Below are 21307 nucleotides of genomic sequence, written 5' to 3'. Positions count from 1 at the left end.
TTTTTGAGACGGAGTCTCGCTCTGCCGCCCAGGCTGGAGTGCAATGGCCGGATCTCAGCTCACTGCAAGCCCCGCCTCCCGGGTTTATGCCATTCTCCTGCCTCAGCCTCCCAAGTAGCTGGGACTACAGGCGCCCGCCACGTCGCCCGGCTAGCTTTTGTATTTTTTAGTAGAGACGGGGTTTCACCATGTTAGCCAGGATGGTCTCGATCTCCTGACCTCGTGATCCGCCCATCTCGGCCTCCCAAAGTGCTGGGATTACAGGCTTGAGCCACCGCGCCCGGCCTTTTTTGTATTTTTTAGTAGAGACGGGGTTTCACCTTGTTCGCCAGGATGGTCTCGATCTCCTGACCTCGTGATCCACCCGTCTCGCCCTCCCAAAGTGCTGGGATTACAGGCTTGAGCCACCGTGCCCGGCCTAATTTTTTATATATATAGTAGAGACGGGGTTTCCCTGTGTTAGCCAGGATGGTCTCGATCTCCTGACCTCATGATCCACCTGCCTCAGCCTCCCAAAGTGCTAGGATTACAGGTGTGAGCCACTGTGCCTGGCCTATTTTTATTTAGTTTTTTTGAGACAGGGTCTTGCTCTGTCACCAGGCTGGAATGCAGTGGCATGATAGGCATATGTCACCATGCCTGGCTAGTTTTTGCATTTTTTTGTAGAGACAAGGTTTCACCACGTTGCCCAGGCTAGTCGTGAACTCCTGGCCTCAAGTGATCTTCCCGCCTCGGTCTCCCAGAGTGCTGGGATTACAGGTGTGAGCCACCGTACCCAGCCCATAAGTGTTTTTTATTTATTTATTTTATATTTGAGACAGAGGGTCTCTCTGTTGCCTAGGCTGGAGTGCACTGGCATGATCTTGGCTCACTGCAATCTCCACCTCCCAGGTTCAAGCAGTTCTTCCTGCCCCAGCCTCCTGAGTAGCTGGGATTACAGGCATGTATCACCACACCTAGCTAATTTTTGTATAGTAGAGACAGGGTTTTGCCATGTTGCCCAGGCTGGTCTTGAACTCCTAAGCTGAAGTGATCCGCCTACTTTGGCCTCTCAAAGTGCTAGGATTACAGGTGTGAGCCACTACATCCAGCTATTATCTTAAAATATATTTGCAAACATGGAAATAGTGGGTTTAAAGATAAGATTCGCCAGACGCAGTGGCCCATGCCTGTAATCCCAGCACTTTGGGAGGCCGGGGCGGGCGGATCACTAGGTCAGGAGATCGAGACCATCCTGGCCAACATGGTGAAACCCTGTCTCTACTAAAAATACAAAAATTAGCCAGGCGTGGTGGCATGCACCTGTAATCCCAGCTACTCAGGAGGCTGAGACAGGAGAATCGCTTGAACCTGGGAGGCGGAGGTTGCAGCGAGATTGTGCTACTGCACTCCAGCCTGGGCAACAGAGCGAGACTCCACCTCAAATAAGTAAATGGGCAACAGAGCGAGACTCCACCTCAAATAAATAAATAAATAATAACTAACTAACAGATCCATTTTCTCTTTTTTCTTCCCAATAAGAAAGTTGGTCCTAAAATGCTGGATCATGAAGGAAAAGAAGTCCCAGGAAACCGAGGTTACAAGTACTTTGGAGCAGCAAAAGATTTGCCTGGTGTTAGAGAGCTGTTTGAAAAAGAACGTAAGTAACTAAGTTTGTGACAGTTTTAGCCTTTCGTTGATAATAATCATAGGAGTAGATATGCTATATGCTAACTGCTCTTACTTTTTCTTAGTTGCATAACAGCCTTATAGTGTAGGCATTATTGTTCCCAGATTTCAACTGAGAATTCTTAAGAACTAGGATGGAATCATAGGCCCATGACATACAACTGGGGCTGGAAAGTGCACCCAGGATTGGCTGGTGCAGGATTCTGCCTTTGGCAGGTGCTAATCTGTCAGTCTGGACAAGGAGTTTCCTTATTTAAAGTTTCCCAGAACGACTGGGGCAGGTTCGGAAGTTCATTGAATCCGGTTCATGTTTCAGTTACTTATTAGTTGAAAAAATGATAACCAATGAACAAATAAAATCTTGGGCCAAACCCTAACATGTAAAAATGGAGAAAAGTGAGACCAGGCACTGTGGCTCATGCCTGTAATCCCAGCACTTTGGGAGGCCGAGGTGGGCAGATCACCTGAGGTCAGGAGTTTGAGACCAGCCTGGCCAACATGGTAAAACCCTGTCTCTACTAAACTTACAGAATTAGCTGGGCATGGTGGTGCATGCCTGTAATCCCAGCTGCTCAGGAGGCTCAGGCAGATTCAAGAGGCTTGAATCTGGGGGATGGAGGTTGCGGTGAGCCGAGATCACAAAATTGCACTACAGCCTGGACAACAAGAGTGAAAGTCCATCTCAAAAAAAAAAAAAAAAGGAGAAAAGTGGAGCTGCTTTGTGTGAATCCAGTAGGGCACCTCCACCTCTCCTCCTTTCAGCCAAACCTCCAGAATATAATTTGAAACTGTTAGTCTGGAGTTTTAGTCTGTTTAAATTTTGTGTTTTAGAAAGGTAGTCAGCACTTCATAGGAAAAAGTATGAGAGGCAGAGAAGAATGATGCCAGTATTCTCACCATTATTAGCGTTTTGTTATGTCTCCTTTTAGTTGGTTTTTCTATTTATTTATTTATTTATTTATTTTTTTGAGACGGAGTCTCACCCAGGCTGGAGTGCAGTGGCACCATCTCGGCTTACTGCAAGCTCCGCCTCCTGGGTTCGTGCCATTCTCCTGCCTCAGCCTCCGAGTAGCTGGGACTACAGGCACGCACCACCACGCCCGGCTAATTTTTTTTATTTTTAGTAGAAACGGGGTTTCACCGTGTTAGCCAGGATGGTCTCGATCTCCTGACCTCGTGATCCGCCCGCCTCGGCCTCCCAAAGTGCTGGGATTACAGGCTTGAGCCACCGCGCCCGGCTGTTTTTCTATTTTTTTTAAAAAAAGATATAGTTCTACTTTTATTAAACCCTGCTTATTTTAAAATTCGTTATTCCAAAACTGGTTTTGTATAGGTTGCTACCATCACTTAAAAATAATTCAGAGTTTAAATATTGTGCCATTAATTATGAAGCAATATATTTTTTATTACAGAGAAGTTATAGCCAGGTGCAGTGGCTCATGCTTGTAATCCCAGCACTTGGGGAGGCCAAGGCGGGAGAATCACGAGGTCAGGAGTTCCAGACCAGCCTGGCCAACATAGTGAAACCCTGTCTCTACTAAAAATACAAAAAAAAAATTAGCTGGGCATAGTGGCAGGCACCTGTGTAATCCCAGCTACTCAGGAGGCTGAGGCAGGAGAATCGCTTGAACCTGTGAGGCAGAGGTTGCAGTGAGCCGAGATTGTGCCACTGCACTCCAGCCTGGGCAGCAGAGGAAGACTCCATCTTAAACAAAAAAAGTAAATTATAAAATACAGAAAATCAGAACAAGACCACTCACATTTTCACACCTCATATGTGATGATTGTTAATACATTAGGACATTGTTCCCTCCAGTTTCTTTCTTTCTATTTATTTATTTAATTTTATTTGTTTATTTTTTTGGTGAGACGGAGTCTTGCTCTGTTGCACAGACTGGAGTGTAGTGGTGCGATCTTGGCTCACTGCAACCTCAGCCTCCCGGGTTTGTGGCCCAATCTCGGTTCACTGCAAGCTCTGCCTCCCAGGTTCACGCCACTCTCTTGCCTCAGCCTCCCAACTACAGGTGTCTGACACCATGCCCAGCTAATTTTTTTTCTTTTTCTTTTTCTTTTTTTTTTTTTTTTTTTGTATTTTTAATAGAGACGGGGTTTCGCTCTGTTAGCCAGGATGGTCTCGATCTCCTGACCTCGTGATCCGCTTGCCTTGGCCTCCCAAAGTGCTGGGATTACAGGTGTGAGCCACCGTGCCTGGTACTAATTTGTATTTTTAATAGAGACGCGATTTCACTATGTTGGCCAGGGTGGTCTCGAGCTCTCTTTTTTTTTTTTTTTTGAGATGGAGTCTTGCTCTGTTGTCCAAGTTGGAGTGCAGTGACGTGATCTCACATCACTGCTGCAAGCTCTACTTCCCAGGTTCACACCATTCTCCTGCGTCAGCCTCCCGAGTAGCTGGGACTACAGGTGCCTGCCACCATACCTGGCAAAACTTGTATTTTTTAGTAGAGACAGGCTTTCACCATGTTAGCCAAGATGGTCTCGATCTCCTGACCTCGTGATCCACCTGCCTCGGCCTCCCAAAGTGCTGGGATTATAGGCGTGAACCACTGCTCCCAGCTGGTCTTGAACTCTTGATGTTGTGATCTGCCCACCTCAGCCTCTGTCTCGGGCTCCCAAAGCGCTGGGATTACAGGAGTGAGCCACCTCACCTGGCTGTTCCTTCCAGTTTCTAAAGGCTTATACTGGGGCGGCTCCTACATTGTGATTATGCTCTATATGTTAAGTTTTTTGCATTTACATTTTTCTACATGTATTTTTGCTTATTCCAGTCATAGATTTTTGGATTTTTAAATTTATTTTTCCTTTTTTGTCATCTCTTTAAAAGATTTTTGTTTTAGAAAGAAAATACTTAAGTCAATTTTACCGGTTATAATTCAAATAGTACAGATAGAGTTAAAGTCCTCTTACCTCTACCCTCATCCCAGTGCCCCTCCTAGAGGTAACTGATAATCATTATTATCGTTTGGTATGTTCCTTTCCGACCTTAAGAAAAAAATTTTTTTTTAGGCCAGGTGCAGTGGCTCACACCTGTAATCCCAGCACTTTGGGAGGCCGAGGAGGGTGGATCACATGAGGTCAGGAGTTCAAGACCAGCCTGACCAACATGGTGAAACCACATCTCTACTGAAAATACAAAATCAGGCCGGGCATGGTGGCTACGCCTGTAATCCCAGCACTTTGGGAGGCCAAAGTAGGCGGATCACAAGGTGAGGAGATCAAGACCATCCCAGCTAACACAGTGAAACCCCATCTCTGCTAAAAAAAAATACGAAAAATTAGCTGGTCATGATGGCGGGCGCCTGTAATCCCAGCTATTCGGGAGGCTGAGGCAGGAGAGTGGCGTGAACCCAGGAGGTGGAGCTTGCAGTGAGCTGAGATCACGCCATTGCACGACTCTTGTCTTTTAAAAAAAAAAAAAGAAGAAGAAAATACAAAATTAGCCAGGCATGGTGGCGCATGCCTGTAATCCCAGCTACTTGGGAGGCTGAGGCAGGAGAATTGCTTGAACCCCGGAGGCAGAGGTTGCAGTGAGCCGAGATTGCACCACTGCACTCCAGCCTAGGCGAGAGAAAGATGTCTTAAAAAAAAAAAAAAGAGACGACTTTGTTCTGTCACCCAGGCTGTGGAATACAGTGGTGCAATCATAGCTTATTGCAGCCTTGAACTCCAGGGCTCAAGGCATCCTTCTGCCTCAGCCTCTTGAGTAGCTAGGAGTACAGGCATGTATCACCACCCCTGACATTTTTTAAAATTTCTGTAGAGATGGGGGTCTCACTATGTTGTCTAGTAATTCTTGAACTCCTTGCCTCAAGCAGGCCTCCTGCCTCGGGCTCCCAAAGCATTGGGATTACAAGCATGAACCCCTGCACTCAGCCTTCTTCTAGTTCCGTTTCTAGGCAGTTACATGCTTATTTCATCAGTATAAGTGACAGGTGACTTAACCCCAAGGAAATCCCAGGATAGTTTGCTTTCAGGCATTCCTGAATGTAGCTCACATTTCTTTGTGTTGCAGTTTTGACTTCCACTGTGTAAACTTCTTTCTCTGCCTGGCTTTCCACTTGTGGCAATCATCTGTCATTGACTTAGGTCTTGTTCTCTCAGCAACAGATTTTTCTCCCAAGCAGCTCAAGCAAAATTCCCAGACTGAGTGTAGTTGGTTTTGATTGGATTATAATGCCATCATCCATATACCAGCCCCTGTGGCCAGGAGGAACGCAGTACTCTGAGCCAGCCAGGCTTCAACCTGCACTATCTCCTGGCTCCAGCCAGCATGATGACCACTGCTTACATGACGTGGCCCAAGAGTGGCAGAGGGGTGGGCACAGTTGCTGTTACCAACAGTGAGGTGATAGATAGAGGCCTGCCAAATGACAGTGGCTCTTTCATAACTGTTGTGTTGTGATAGCCATTGGTATCCTCCCACAAATATACTTAGAACTCTGTTAGTGGATGTGAAGGATTAAAGAGTATCATGGTATGGATTAACCATACCTGACATAACAATTCCTCCATTGCAGACCTTTACTCTCCAGTTTTTTCTTTCTTTCTATCTTTTTTTTTTTTTTTTTTTTGAGATGGACTCTCACTCTCTTGCCCTGGCTAGAGTGCAGTGGCGCGATCTCGACTCACTGCCAACTCTGCCTCCTGGGTTGAAGTGTTTCTCCTACCTCAGCCTCCTTAGTAGCTTGGGATTATAGGCGCCTGGCAACACGTCTGGCTAATTTTTGTATTTTTAATAGAGACAGGGTTTTGCCATGTTGGCCAGTCTGGTCTTGAACTCCTGACCTCAGGTGATCTACCTGCCTCGGCCTCCCAAAATGCTGGGATTACAGGCATGAGCCACTGCGCCTGGCTAGCTTTTATTCTTTGACTAGTCTGGTTGGTTGTCATTTTCTTTTTCATTTTCAATAATTACTTGGCCGGGCGCAGTGGCTCACACCTATAATCTTAGCACTTTGGGAAGCCTAAGTGGGCAGATCACCTGAGGTCAGGAGTTTGAGACTTGCCTGGCCCACAAGTGAAGCCCATCTCTCCTAAAAATACAAAAATTAGCTGAGTGTGGTGGTGGGTGCCTGTAATCCCAGCTACTCGGGAGGCTGAGGCAGGAGAATCACTTGAACCTGGAGGCAGAGGTTGTAGTGAGCCGAGATCATGCCATTGCACTCCAGCCTGGACAACAAGAGTGAAATTCCATCTCAAAAAAAAAAAAAAAATTACTTGAATATTCTGGATAATAGTCCTAGTCTGAAAATATCTTCTTTAGGGCTTTCTCATCTCTCTTTTTTGTTTGTTTATAGTTTCTTTTGTCTTTTTTATTTACTTATGTTTCTTGTCATGCTTTTTCATTAAACATTATGACAGTTCCTGTGTTATTAAAATACTTTGTGAATTAGCATTACAGGGGCTGCAGGATATCCCATCCCATACATATTCTGCAATTTACAATCCTAGGTTATTTCCAAGTTTTCTCTCTTACATAAATAATAATGTGATGCATATTTCTGTCCATGAAGCTTTTTGCTATCTTATGTTTGCACTGCAACCAGCCTGGAATTTCTTTTTCCTTTTTTTTTTTTTTTTTTTTTTGAGACGGAGTCTGGCTCTGTTGCCCAGGCTGGAGTGCAATGGCGCGGTCTTGGCTCACGGCAACCTCCACCTCCCGGGTTCAAGTGATTCTCCTGCCTCAGCCTCCCGAGTAGCTGGGATTAAAGGGGCCCACCACCATGCCTGACTGATTTTTGTATTTTTAGTAGAGATGGGATTTCACCATGTTGGCCACACTGGTCTCGAACTGCTGACCTCATGATTCTCTCGCCTCGGCCTCCCAAAGTGCTGGGATTACAGGCGTGAGCCACCGCGCCGAGCTTGGTTTTATTTTTTAATTAGGTAGGTTGCTTTTAAATGGACTAATGGGTCCCAGTACTGAATTTAAAAAGGGCTCTACCACTTAAATAATCCCATGAATAGTATAGAAAAGTGCCTATCCATGGTATTTTCTTTTTTTGTGATGGAGTCTTGCTTTGTTGTCCAGGCTAGAGTGCAGTGGTGTGATCTCAGCTCACTGCAAACTCTGCCTCCCGGGTTCAAGCGATTCTCCCGCATCAGCCTGAGTAGCTGGGATTACAGGTGCGCACCACCACGCCTGGCGAATTTTTGTATTTTTAGTAGAGACGAGGTTTCACCATGTTCGTCAGGCTGGTCTCGAACTCCTGACCTCACGAGCTGCCTGCCTCGGCCTCCCAAAGTGCTGGGATTATAGGCGCGAGCCACCGCGTCTACGCGGTATTTTCATGAACATATGTGCCATGTGGCTGTGTAGCGTTGCATCAGGAGACAGCTTCACTGGAGTGTGATTGTGACTTGGAAACTCAGCTCTGTTTCTGTTTCTTATAGCTCTTCCTCCTCCCAGAAAGACACGTGCTGAGCTCATGAAGGCAATCGATTTTGAGTACTATGGTTACCTAGATGAAGATGATGGTGTTATTGTGCCTTTGGAACAGGAATATGAAAAGAAACGTAGGTCTCTGGGCATTTTATTTTAGAATAGATGGCATCTGTTTTCTGTTGTCTCCTTTGAAAACAGGATTTTCAATAGTGCTTTATGCCAGAAGGGAGTTTTCTTTGTTGCTAATGGTCTTCAGGTGTGATTGTCTGTTAATTCCCTGATTTCTGTGAGGCAGTCAAGGCTATGTGGGCCAGAGATAACAGGTTGGGGAAGCTATGAGAACCAAGTCTGACCAGTCCCTGTCTGCTAGGAGATCACCATCTGGATTCGTGCTAATACCAGTGTCCATGTGACACATCAAGCCAAGACTTTGGAAGCAAGTGGTTTGGAGCTGGAGCTGATTTCTAGCATGCTCTGCCCCTGCCTTCTCTGTTTTCATGTGGACATGTTGGGAAGCCACTCAGGTTGTGGAACTGGGGAGGATTTGGGAATGTTCCCTAAAAATCTGCTTTGTAGTGACTGAAAGCCAGAGCTGTTATAGGACTACCATGCCTCACATCCATTTCCACTCATGGGGGCAGAATGAAGGGTGTCCCTTTCTAGAGGGGATGTCTAGACTTTCCCTGCATAGTGTTGAAAGCTCATTTAGAGACTGAAATAAATAGCACCTACCCTCTCTTATGTTCAGTCAGAGCCGAGTTAGTGGAAAAGTGGAAAGCAGAGAGAGAGGCTCGGCTGGCAAGAGGAGAAAAGGAAGAGGAGGAGGAAGAGGAGGAAGAGATCAACATCTATGCAGTCACCGAGGAGGAGGTATTGGGTTTGGTCCCCTCTGGCACTCACTGCCATCTGCTCCAAGCCATGAAGTATGGCAGGGAGGAAGCTTGGCTCCAAAACACAGAGTCAGGGTTCACAGCCCAGCTTGCTCGCCTGCAGGATGGCTGTGAAAACACTTGTGAGATTACAGGAGGGTTTCAGGAGGCAGCAGCCATGAGAGTGCCCTGCTGGCCATGCTTTACACAAGGGCTTCCTTCCTTCCTTCTTAGAGACAGGCCCTCCTGCATACCCTGGAATTAGATTGATAAACACAGAGGAAGCCATGAGCTTTAGCCCATGACCTCATCACTTCTGTTCACGTGGCAGTGCCAGTCGCTCTTCCGTAGTCTAACACTCCCATCTTTTTTATTTTTTTTGAGACAGAGTCTTGCTCTGTCACCCAGGCTGGAGTGCAGTGGCATGATCTTGGCTCACTGCAACCTCTGCCTTCTGGGTTCAAGCAATTCTGCCTCAGCCTCCCGAGTAGCTGGGACTACAGGCGAGTGCCACCATGCCCGGCTAATTTTTATATATTTAATAGAGACAGGGTTTCACCATATTGGCCAGGCTGGTCTCGAACTCCTGACCTCGTGATCCACCCGCCTTGGCCTCCCAAAGTGCTGGGATGACAGGTGTGAACCATTGCGTCTGGCCCTAACACCCCATCTTACAGATAGAAACAGACCCAGAGGGTCATGGTTGGGGAATCCTTGCATATTTTCAGACCTTTTGCATATTTTCTGATCTATAGGAAACACTCATTATATATCTTAGTTATTACTTTTTATTATAGCCACCATGTAAATAATCTTGACATATCTGTCTATGCTACACCTTTTATTTTTTCTATGAAACATTACCAGAACTTCACTGCATTAAAGGAGATATTCTGAAACAAGGAAAAATCAGCATTTGAAATCTCTGCCTCCCATGCAGAGCTCTTCTGCAGGACCCTCTGTTTGGAGTCCTTGCTGCCTGCACAGATCCAAGTGGATCTGATTTGCTGGACTGAGAGAAGGGAGGGGATCACCCACACATGGATCATGGCTCAGGTTCCACATAAGGAGCTTGCTGAGACACCACTGGTGAAGAAGCAGGCTCAGGTTTAGTGACTTAGTCAATGTCACACAGGATGTAACAGGCCTGATGTTCCTGCTCATGTCTAGCTGGGCCACCAGTGGAGTTCAGTGCAGGTCTGAAGCAGGATGGCAGCATGCCTTAGGAGGATTTCCTCTAGGTACAAATACTCATTTGCTCTCTCAGCAGGTGTTTAATTCATGGCTCCTGTGAGCCAGCCCCTTTCCAGGTGCAGGGGCATAGTGGTACAGAGGCCTGGTGTGTAGCTCTTAGTCTGGGGGAGGCAGTCCAGTAAGAGAGACAGTGAGCAGCAGTCCCTCAATAAAGCCTGGTGCAGGGACAGCCTGCAGACGCTCTGCTGGGAAGCTAACCCCTCAGCTGAGATTAGGACGATCCAGGGAAGTTAGCCAAGGGAGGAGGAGATGATACGCCCCAGCAGGAGCACATCATGTGCTGAGAGATCCTGTAATGAATATGAGAGACAAAGGACAGCCCAGTGTGCTAGAGTGCAGAGAGTGGGTGCTGGGTGTGAGTGGAGGCTGATGGGGAGCTGGCGTTGTGGGGAAGAGCAGTGGAAACCCACAGCAGAATTTTTTTTTTTCTTTTCACATAATTACAGAAATACAGGAAGTTGCAAAGAGTGCAGAGAGATCTTGTGTATGCTTCACCCATTTCCCCCAATGGTTCTGTCTCATGTAGTTCTAGCATAGTAGTAAAACTGGGAGGTTGACGTTGGCATAATGAACGTGTAAAGTTCTGTGTCGTTTGTCTCCATGTGTGGAGATCCATGTGGCCATCATGACAATCCAGATACAGAACTGGCCGGGCGTGGTAGTCACGCCTGTAATCCTAATACTTTGGGAGGCTGAGGTGGGAGGATTGCTTGAACTCAGGAGTTCGAGACCAGTCTTGGCAACAGAATGAGGCCCTGTTTCTACCAAAAATAAAAACAATTAGCTGGGTGTGGTTGGAGATGCCTATAGTCCCAGCTCCTCAGGAGGCTGAGGTACGAGAATTGCTTGAGCTCAGGGGGTTGAGATTGCAGTGAGCTGTAATTACACCACCGCACTCCAGCCTGGGAACTGTCCCCTTACCACAAAGATCCCTGGTGCCACCCCTTCACAGTTCACACCTCCCTGTCCTCACCATCTCTTGACCTAGCTGAACCCTAACCGTCTCTGATTTTGTCATTTCAGAATGTTTTATAAGTGGGATCATGCTGTGGGTCACCTTTCGAGATGGCCTTGACACTCAGCATGATTCCCTTGCCATCCCTCTGGTTGTTGAGTTCAATAGTTCATTCCTTTTCACTGCTGAGTGTTGTTCCGTATACAGAAAAGTACACACCTGCTAAATGTGTAGGTCACTGGATTTTCATAGGTTGAACACACACACATAGCAAATACCAGTGAAGAAACAGAACAGGACCACAACGCCAGAAGCTCACTAGTGCCTCAGGGGTCACCTCCTGACCTTTCGTGACCCATATGTTTTACTTGTGTCTGAACTTTACATATGTGGAGTCATGTGTACTCTTTTGTGTCTGATGTTTGTAGGTATTTGTGTTGTGCCCAGCTTGGGGTTTTGGCAGATAGGGTTGCTGGAAATTTTCTTGTTCCCGTGCAGTATTTCTCTTTTTTTTTTTTTTTTTTTTTTTTTTTGAGACAGAGTCTCGCTCTGTTGCCCAGGCTGGAGTACAGTGGCCGGATCTCAGCTCACTGCAAGCTCCGCCTCCCGGGTTCCCGCCATTCTCCTGCCTCAGCCTCCCGAGTAGCTGGGACTACAGGCGCCCGCCACCTCGCCCGGCTAGATTTTTGTATTTTTTAGTAGAGATGGGGTTTCACCGTATTAGCCAGGATGGTCTCGATCTCCTGACCTCGTGATCCGCCCGTCTCAGCCTCCCAAAGTGCTGGGATTACAGGCTTGAGCCACCGCGCCCGGCCCGCAGTGTTTCTCTTGAGTACATGCTGAGGAGCGGAACCACCAGATCAGGGTAGGTATGTGTTTAGTGTTAGATACAACCAGTTTCTCCAAGTGCCAGCAATGGATGAGAGATTCCTCAAGAGGCTTTTCAAGCCACCCCCACTGGGAACCAGTCAGGAAACGGGTCGTGCACGGTGTCTGACAGAGCCCAGCAAACAGTGGACTTCCGACTCGCCATAAGACCCTTTCTCTCTTTCCAAGTCCATGTTGTTTTCTTTGTTATTAGAAATTTGTATTGACTCATAGGCAACCTCTGAGTTGATTATTTTTCTATACATGGTGTATTATTTTACATTTAAATTTTTAAAAATAGTGATAACAGGCCGGGCGCGGTGGCTCAAGCCTGTAATCCCAGCACTTTGGGAGGCTGAGACGGGCGGATCACGAGGTCAGGAGATCGAGACCATCCTGGCTAACATGGTGAAACCCCGTCTCTACTAAAAAATACAAAAAACTAGCCGGGCGAGGTGGCGGGCGCCTGTAGTCCCAGCTACTCGGGAGGCTGAGGCAGGAGAATGGCATAAACCCGGGAGGCAGAGCTTGCAGTGAGCTGAGATCCGGCCACTGCACTCTAGCCTGGGCGACAGAGCGAGACTCCATCTCAAAAAATAAATAAATAAATAGTAATAACATTCACAAGGTTCAAAAGTGAAATAGTATATAAAGATATTCCATGAAGATTCTCTTTTCTCTCCCTGTTCCTTATCTACCTTGCTCTCACTGCTGTCAGTAGTTTCTATTCTTATTTCCTCCTTAGACAAAAGGTAGCGTAATGTACACTGTGTTCTGTGGTTTTTTTAACTTAATCTTGTGGCTCAGGTGTCTTTCTGTAAGTATAGAACTTTCTTATTTTTTTTCTTTTAAATAGTTGCAGTTTTTTCTTTTAAATAGTTTTTTTTTTCTTTTAAATAGTGTGTTTTATAGAGTTGCCAGCATTTATCTAGCTGGGCACCTACTGATGGACTTTCGCTTGTTCTGTTTGTAGTCGGATGAGGAAGGCAGCCAGGAGAAAGGAGGGGATGACGGCCAGCAGAAGTTCATTGCTCACGTCCCTGTTCCCTCGCAGCAAGAGGTAGGACCATAGCTAAGAGCTGCCTGGGCGCCAGGGGCTTCTCCAAAGCAGACTGCACAGAGCACTGCAGTGGGTTTTCGTTGTCCTTCCTACCCATCAGGGCAGCTCAGGGTCCTGACCACATGACACCTGTCATTGTGCTCAGGGTGTGGGGTCCAAAAAAGGCAGGACCCTCTGCCCTAGGCCATTCTATTGTTCAAATGTTTCCAATAGGAGGGACTTATGACTCTTGGAGGCTATTCTGGGTATTTAAATCAGTCTCCTCATGGACTTCTTCCTCGGGGACTTCCTCCTGACTGGGTCTGGCAAGGGTTGGAGGGCTTTGCTGAGGAGTGAGCCCTGCACTCTTGATTTCCACAGATTGAGGAGGCACTGGTGCGAAGAAAGAAAATGGAACTCCTCCAGAAGTATGCAAGCGAGACTCTGCAGGCCCAAAGTGAAGAAGCCAGAAGGCTCCTGGGGTATTAGGACCCAGCTGGGGCTCTCCTTGAAGTTCTTCCATCCCCCAGTGGTACCTCAGGACCCAGGGCTGCAGACAGGCAGGCTAGTGCTGAGCCCCATTCTCAGCCTTCCTTCCCTCTCCTTATCTCATGCTGACTCGACGGTAGGGGTCTGTCCCTGGTCTTCCTGGTAGGTTTTGTACACATATTTTGCTACTGTGTGGACCCATTTATTTTTATTGTGGAGTGTATACAACAGGTTGCGAACTGGCTGCCTGTATCTGATTTTGCCTTGCACTGTGATTTTGAGGAGAGAAGAATCAATTAGTGGCAAACATTTAAAAATGCAATTTTTTGCAGACCAAAGTATAATTTTTAAAAAATGCAAATTTTTGGCTGGGCGCGATGACTCAAGCCTGTAATCCCAGCACTTTGGGAGGCTGAGACAGGCGGATCATGAGGTCAGGAGATGGAGACCATCCTGGCTAACACTGTGAAACCCCGTCTCTACTAAAAAATACAAAAAACTAGCCAGGCGAGGTGGCGGGCGCCTGTAGTCCCAGCTACTCCGGAGGATGAGGCAGTAGAATGGCGTAAACCCGGGAGGCGGAGCTTGCAGTGAGCTGAGCTGGCCACTATACTCCAGCCCCGGTGACAGAGCGAGACTCCGTCTCAAAAAAAAAAAAGCAAATTTTCTAAAAGACAAATCTTCTCTTGAAAAATGAGATGATGTGGCCAGGCGTGGTGGCTCATGCCTGTAATCCCAGCACTTTGGGAGGCCGAGGCAGGCGGATCACGAGGTCAAAAGATCAAGACCACCCTAGCCAACGTGGTGAAACCCCATCTCTACTAAAAATACAAAAAAATTATTCTAATGCTGGGCGTGGTGGCGGGCGCCTGTGGTCCCAGCTACTTGGGAGGCTGAGGCAGGAGAATCGCTTGAATGTGAGAGGTAGAGGTTGAAGTGAGCTGAGATCGTGCCACTGCACTCCAGCCTGGCGACAGAGTAAGAACTCTGTCCCAAAAAAAAAAAAAAGGAGATGATATGTCAGACCTGAACATGCACCGCACAGGTCAATGACCTCTGTGTTGGGCGCTGCTCTGGCCTCTCCATGAGCCCCGCTCCACCTGCTCCACTCGCTCCTGCCTGGGTGGCAGGAATTTGAGTTTGCTACTCCTGTTTTATAACCTGTTCTGCAGAAACCTATTTTTATTAAAGATTTTTATAAGAAAGGGAAACCTTCATGTCTTCAGCTTATTCCCTTGGCCAACTGCTCTGAGGTGACAGTGGCATTAGGATGTGTAGCCAGTCACTGAGGGGCACTGCCTTCCCGCAGGGGAGTCCCTGAAGCCCCAGTCCCAAGCGTGGCAAGGACAGGACCAGATCCCAGGAGCCTCGGTGGGAGTGAGCTGACCCACTGTGGCATCTGTGGCCACAGCTGTAGACAGGGCTCCTTGCAGTGGGCTGCACTGTGGCCTGCTGAGAGCACACAGTGGACACGAACTGAGTCCAGAGCTTCCTCTGAACTGGGACTAAGCTCTCCAGTGGGGAACCATGGTCAGCAGCTGCAGCCCCTGGGCAAGATGGGGCCTGGCCTCCTGCCCTCTGCAGGGTCACGGGAGTGTCTAGGAGCTCAGGGTCAGGGCCAGATGGCTGTTCCTAGGGCCTGGGGCTCCAGCTCAGGCTGTTTGGGAACAGGAACTCTTGGCTTGGAGAAGCCCATCACACAGCAGAAGGCCTGGAATGGTCAGTCTGCGGGGAGCAGCTCAGTCTGAGGGTGGCAGAGCCTCGTGTGGCTGTGTGTGGCTGAGTCGGGAGAGTGGCCAGTGCTGGACCCTCTCTGAGGAGCCCGAGGGCCACAAGGACCTCTGAGCGAGGAAGGAAAGGGTCTGAGCGAGGGAGTCGGGACCTAGTGGCTAGGAGACTTGCTTGAGGACGCTCTCTGCGGCCACAAGGAGAGGCCCAGGTATTACCAAGTCAGGAGGAGGCTGGGGCAGAGGCCCTGGCAGGTGGATGGGCTGGGTGGGGATGGGAGTAGCCAGGGTGTAGGTGAGGACAGGGAAGGGCCCCCATGCCTCCTGGCTTCCCTGAGGGTGGGGCTGCCCAATCCCAGCCCTCAGTTGAGCCCGGAGGCAAATGTGTGCAGGGAGGAGAGGGGTCCAGGTTGGAGCTTTGGGAGCCCTTGGAGGGAGCAAGGCAAACTCACCTCTGGGACCCAGCACCCAGCTTGGGTCTGCAGGTGGGGGATCAGGAGTGAACATCATGGGGGCTTTGAGCAAGACCCTCTGGGCCCCAGACTCAGCTTCTATAGTTTGAAGTCAAGGAGTGACTTGTGCTGTCTGAGTTTGCTCTGGGGTCTGGGCAGTCCTGTGGTTTGGGCAGAGGCCTCAGAGGGCCTTAGGGACAGACTAATCCTGGTCTGAGCCTCTGGGGAGCATGGGGGTGGCCAGGCTCGGACAGACCTGATTATGGGTTTGTCTTCCAAGGGGCACATGTGCACTCAGTTGCTTCCTGGCATTCAGAAGAGAATGGGGAATTCAGACATTAGGACTTCTCCCTGGGAAGGATGACAGGTGCTTGGAACCAGGCTTGTCTTGAAAGCCTGGGCTCTGGGCCTTCCTCCTCCAGTCCCCTGTTCCAGGCCTTCAGTGTACAAAGCACTCCCCTCCTGGGATCTCTTCTCGGCTCCCCGGGATGCAAACTGGCCAGGGGTTAGGATTCCACATTTGAGGAAACAGGCTGAGAGTGGAGAAGCACCCAGCTGGACATCCTCTAAGTATTCCTGGCAGAAACCCTTGCTACTTGTCTGTGCCCAAAGGCCCTAGAGGGTCCTAGATGTAGGACAAGGTCTCAGCAGGGTTCCAGTTCTAGGCCTGGAAACAGCTGGGGGTGGGGGAAGCTGGCTGGGTGAGTGTGGTCATCTTTTCCCAGCTTGTGGCCCGTCTCAGGAGGCTTTGTTTGGTTAATAAAATCTGCTGAATGGTTTATATTAGCTTTGACTCTGCCTGTGGTTTCCCGAAAAGCTACTTTTTCGTAGTCACGTTTCCATTAACTTCCTTCTTCCCTCACACTGCGTGTCTTCCGTTGTCTAAAACACACCACCTCCCTCCTGTTTTGCTTTAAGACTAGTCACAGCATCCTCACCCAGGCCTCCTGGACCTCCTCCCGTTACATCCCCAACCGACTGACCCCACCTGCCCTTGGGCAATTTATAAACAAGGAAGAAATGAAAACCTTTCTCCTATTGCCCTGCGTTCGCCCTGCCTGCACATGCCCACCCCATTCCCTGAAACACTGGTGGGTTCTGGAGCCAAGCTGGGGGGCCTCACCCTGCTCACTGCGCAGCACTGAAAGCAGGAACCCACCTGGATGGACATCAGGCCTTGTCCAACACCCAGCTGACTAGCAAGCAGAGGGATCCACGGGGGTGGGCAGTGGCACCCAACCCCTTCTCGTATCTCCACACTTGCTGCCCACCTGCTCCACCCAAACAGATGCAGAGGGCAGTGTCCATGGAGGGCTGGCCTGGTGCCCTTAGTTCTGCTTCTCTGCCGCAACTCCTAGGGCTTTTAGCAGGTCATGCAGTCCCTGAGCCTGGGTTTCTTTTCCAACAAAATGAGCCTTAGAAAGGGCAGAGTTGTTCACAGTTCTCTCTAGCTGGACCAGGGTAGAAGTCTGTAAAAAATGTGTGTTTGAGGGGCTGGGAAATCAGGTGAGGGGCTGAGGGGAGGAGATGATACTGGGAGAAGTGGAACCTTAAACGTGTGCATGTTCCTGAGGGTCTGGGACTTGGCACTGAACTTGCTTGAGCAGGGGATGCCTTTGTAAGATCCCTTCCAGCAGCAGATGGGGTGAGGGTAGGGGTTGTGCTGGGGGGACTTGAAACAGACGAGGGAGGAAGCCAATCTGATCCTCTAGGGGATGGCTGGGTCTGTTTGGGGGCTAGCAGTAGAGGTGTGAGCTGGGATGCTGAGGCGCTAACCCCTGTATTTTGAGTCAGATCCTCAAGTGTGAGACCAGTGCTATCAACAGAAGCAGTAAGAGTGGAGGTGCTCATTTGCCCGTGTTTATGACATTTTGGGATTCTGGGAGGAGAGAGAGTGGATGCCTGTGTTTTCTCTGGTCACGAGGTGAGTGCAGAGCTGTCTATGGAGGAGTCTTTCCAGCCAGCAGTCAGCACCAGCCAGAGCACTGAAGTTTATGACTGCTGTAGCCGATTTCTGCTTTATTCCTACTTTTAATTTTCAGAGTCCAGAGTGCTCACCATTACACCACGGAACCTCACAATCCTACTTTTAATTTTGTAATATTTTGTAGCAAGCACCTCTGTATGAAAGACACAGGGTATTGTGGTTGGCGTCTGGCCTTCATGGTGTTTTTTCACTTGGGGGCACATTTTCAGCACTAGCCTTGGCATCACCACATAAATAAAATTTGGGGCTGGGCGTGGTGGTGCACACCTGTAATCCCAGCACTTTGGGAGGCCAAGGCAAGCGTATCATTTGCTTGAGCCCAGGAGTTCAAGACCAGCCTGAGCAACATAATACGGCCTCTACAAAAAAATAAAAAAATTAGCTGTATGTAGTAACGCACACCTGTGGTCCCAGGCCTGTAGTCGAGTACAAGAGGCTAAGTTGGGAGTATGGCTTGAGCCCTGGAGATTTAAGGCAGTAGTGAGCCATGATTGTACCACTGCACTGCAGCCTAGGCAACAGAGGAAGATGCTGTCTCCCCCACCCCCTCCCCCCCAAAAAGAAGAAAACTTGTTTGATAGTGTTGTAGGTTTATATTTTAATAATGGCAAGTGTAGAAAGAAAAAGATGAAAGGAGAGCGAGACTCTGTCTCAAAAAAAAAAAAAAAGAATGTTAAATTCTTGGCCGGGCACGGTGGCTCACACCTGGCCAACACAGTGAAACCCTGTCTGTACTAAAAATACAAAAATTAGTCAGGTGTGGTGGCACACGCCTGTAATCCCAGTTACTCCGGAGGCTGAGGCAGGAGAATTGCTTTAACTCAGGAGGTGGAGGTTGCAGTGAGCCAAAATTGCGCCATTGCACTCCAGCCTGGGCAACAAGAGTGTTCTCAAAAATTAAAAAAGTTCTTGATATATATATATAAATTTTTTTTTTTTTTTTTTTTTTTGAGACAGAGTCTCGCTCTGTTACCCAGGCAGTGGCACAATATCTGGGCTCACTGCAAGCTCCACCTCCTGGGTTCACACCATTCTCCTGCCTCAGCCTCCCGAGTAGCTGGGACTACAGGTGCCCACCAACATACCCGGCTAATTTTTTGTATTTTTAGTAGAAACGGGGTTTCACCATGTTAGCCAGGATGGTCTCGATCTCCTGACCTTGTGATCTGCCCGTCTCAGCCTCCCAAAGTGCTGGGATTACAGGCGTGAGTCACCACGCCCGGCAACTAAATTCTTGACCTATTTTTAAAAATTTGCAATATACATTTTTAAAAATTTGATGTATTAAATGAAACAAATAATTTTAATTGCTGCATTTCAAATTAGCATGATTCCATTTTTAATAAAATGCTGCTGTGCTACTCAGGAATTTACCACCAAAAGATATTTGCAGATATTAGACAGCTGTATTGAGGTATAATTTACATACCATAAAACCCACCCTTTGTAAGTTTACATTTTAATGATTTCAATAAACTTCTGGAGTTGTGCTTCCCTTACCACAGTCCAATTTTAGAATCATCCCACAAAGGCAAGGGAGTGGTGGCTGGGTTTTCTGACAAAATCTGTACTCAGACCAACATTTCCCCTGCCCCAGCCCAACCAGTTCCAGGCTAGAGCAGTGGAAAGGCCAGTTAGCTATCCAACCACTACCCCCGCGCTTCATCCTGGCTCCTGGATTCCACACCATTTTGTGTTGTGGTAGCTGCTCTGAGCTGGGGCAGGCCTTGTTTTCTGGAGTTCTGTACTTTGATCTGAGCTAGCCCCAGCATGCAGAAATCTTCCAACCCATCTCCTATCTACTTCTACCCTGGAGTGGAGGTTATTTCTGCCGCTGTAGCTGCCTGCTCCCATCAGGTGTACCAAAGTGGGGCTCTCAATTGCTTTTCAGTGGCATTTTGGGGTTTCCTGATTCTGTTGAGTATTTCCCATGGGAGTGGAGTTCAAACTTTCAGAAGAAACAAACAACTCTTCTACCTTCTCCATGGGGTCTGCCTTTGCAGACTGCTTATTCAGTCCCTTCCCATCTTGACCTGAAAGGTTGGCTTGGGTCCTCACAGTAGCACTGGGGGACTTACTCTCTGAAGTCTCCTTCAGCTTCTGGAAGACCCTCCCCTTTTCTCCTGGATTTTTGTCTGCTTTGTCCACAGGTGCATTACAAGGCCCCAGGACAGTGCCCGCCTGTGGCAGGCATTCATTAAATGTGTTGAATACCTGGAATTGGAGTGCCACAAGGGAGCTGTCTGGTAAGGGGTGCTGTCAATTCCTTCCCATCTTGGGAGCTGGGAAGCCCAATCCTATTGGATCTAGTATAAGCTTCGTATAGATGTTTGGGTCTCCTTTCTTTGATGGGCCCTGGTTCACTGGGCCAACTCAGGAGCTGGTCTCCCCTTCCTCAGAGTCCCCCACAAGTTTCTCTGTTCCTGTTCCTAGACTGGTGCTTTTTGGCTGGGTCAGTTTCCCAAATGGGCCTGTAGCTGCTCTGAGCTGGGTCATCCAGCCGTTTGGCAGCTACTTCAGCCACTGCTAGGCTGCGTTTTGGAGATGAGAGCTCCCAGCTCCTCCTGGCCCAGCTTCCCATGAAATGGGGGCCTGGGTCCTCTCCCCACCAGGATTTTTGCCTGCTCCGCAGTTTTGTAGCCAGCCTGGATTTTGGCCTTCTGCAGCCTGCTCCCTCCCTTCACTTCCGCCCCTGGGAAGAGTGACCCCCGCCACTCTCAGGGACTCTGCACTGCCCGCCTGTCAGAGTGGGCACTCAGTTGCTGTGGTCGTCCCCTTCCCCCGTGATCCATTCCGGAGGGGGTCATTCTAAGTCTAGGCCTGCAGGCCCCGAGCTCCTGCCATGGCCTCCGTCTGTTCCTGACCGGGGGTCTGGGAAGCAGCAGGTAGGGGATCCCGGGCAGGCGGACCAGGCCTGGGTGGGGGGCGGGCAGGAGGCGCGGGACAGCACCTGCGGTCCCAGCTGAGGAAGGGTCGGGATGGGCAGTGGTTTGGGGGCCAGACGGATCTGCGGTGTGGGCGCGCCGGGGTGTTGATGGAGGAGGGGCCGAGGGTGCTAAGGGCGGGGTCGGGCTGGGGGCAGGACTGAAGGCGGAGTCGGGTTGGGCGGAGTCAAGAGCTGAGGAGAGCCTGAGGGCGGAGTCGGGGCGGGCTGAGATGGGCCTGTGGGCGGAGTCGGGTCTGAGCGGGGGGCGGAGGCGGGGGGGGGCTGGGGGCGGAGGCAGGGCGGGCTGAGGGGGGCCTGAGGGCGGAGTCGAGGTCGGAGCTGGCGACGGAGTCGGGGCGGGCTGAGGTGGGCCTGAGGACGGAGTCGAGTTCGGGCTGAAGGCGGAGTCGGGGCGGGCTGAAGTGGGCCTGTGGGCGGAGTCGAGGTCGGGCTGAGGGCAGAGTCGGGTCGGAGACAGGGCGTGCTGAAGTGGGCCTGGGGACAGAGTCGATGTCGGAGCTGAGGGCGGAGTCGGGGGCGGGGACGTAGGCGGAACCGGGGGGGTTCGGGCTGAGGTGGGCCCGAGGATAGGGCTGGGGGCGGAGTGGGTGCCGGCCTGAGGGCGGAGCCCGGGTGGGGCGGAGTCGGGGGCGGGCCTACAGGCCGGACTG

The 21307-nt window shown here is 49.5% G+C and overlaps 1 protein-coding gene across 1 annotated transcript in view; it reads left to right on the top strand.

Annotated features, from left to right (window-relative positions):
- The window catches only part of ISY1 (ISY1 splicing factor homolog), a 33770-nt gene extending 19982 nt beyond the window's left edge, over window positions 1–13788 (top strand). Inside the window, exons 7-11 of the mRNA XM_023215850.2 lie at window positions 1522–1639; window positions 8080–8202; window positions 8820–8941; window positions 12990–13076; window positions 13437–13788. Coding sequence (XP_023071618.1) covers window positions 1522–1639; window positions 8080–8202; window positions 8820–8941; window positions 12990–13076; window positions 13437–13544 — 558 coding nt within the window. The 3' untranslated portion in view covers window positions 13545–13788. The remainder of the gene's footprint in view (window positions 1–1521; window positions 1640–8079; window positions 8203–8819; window positions 8942–12989; window positions 13077–13436) is intronic.
- Window positions 13789–21307: the final 7519 nt, after the last annotated feature.

This window comes from Piliocolobus tephrosceles, chromosome 2, assembly GCF_002776525.5.
Source record: "Piliocolobus tephrosceles isolate RC106 chromosome 2, ASM277652v3, whole genome shotgun sequence".
Classification (NCBI taxonomy): Eukaryota; Metazoa; Chordata; class Mammalia; order Primates; family Cercopithecidae; genus Piliocolobus; species Piliocolobus tephrosceles.
Note: the sequence above shows the minus strand (reverse complement) of the source record. Positions and strands in the feature narration are given on the sequence as shown.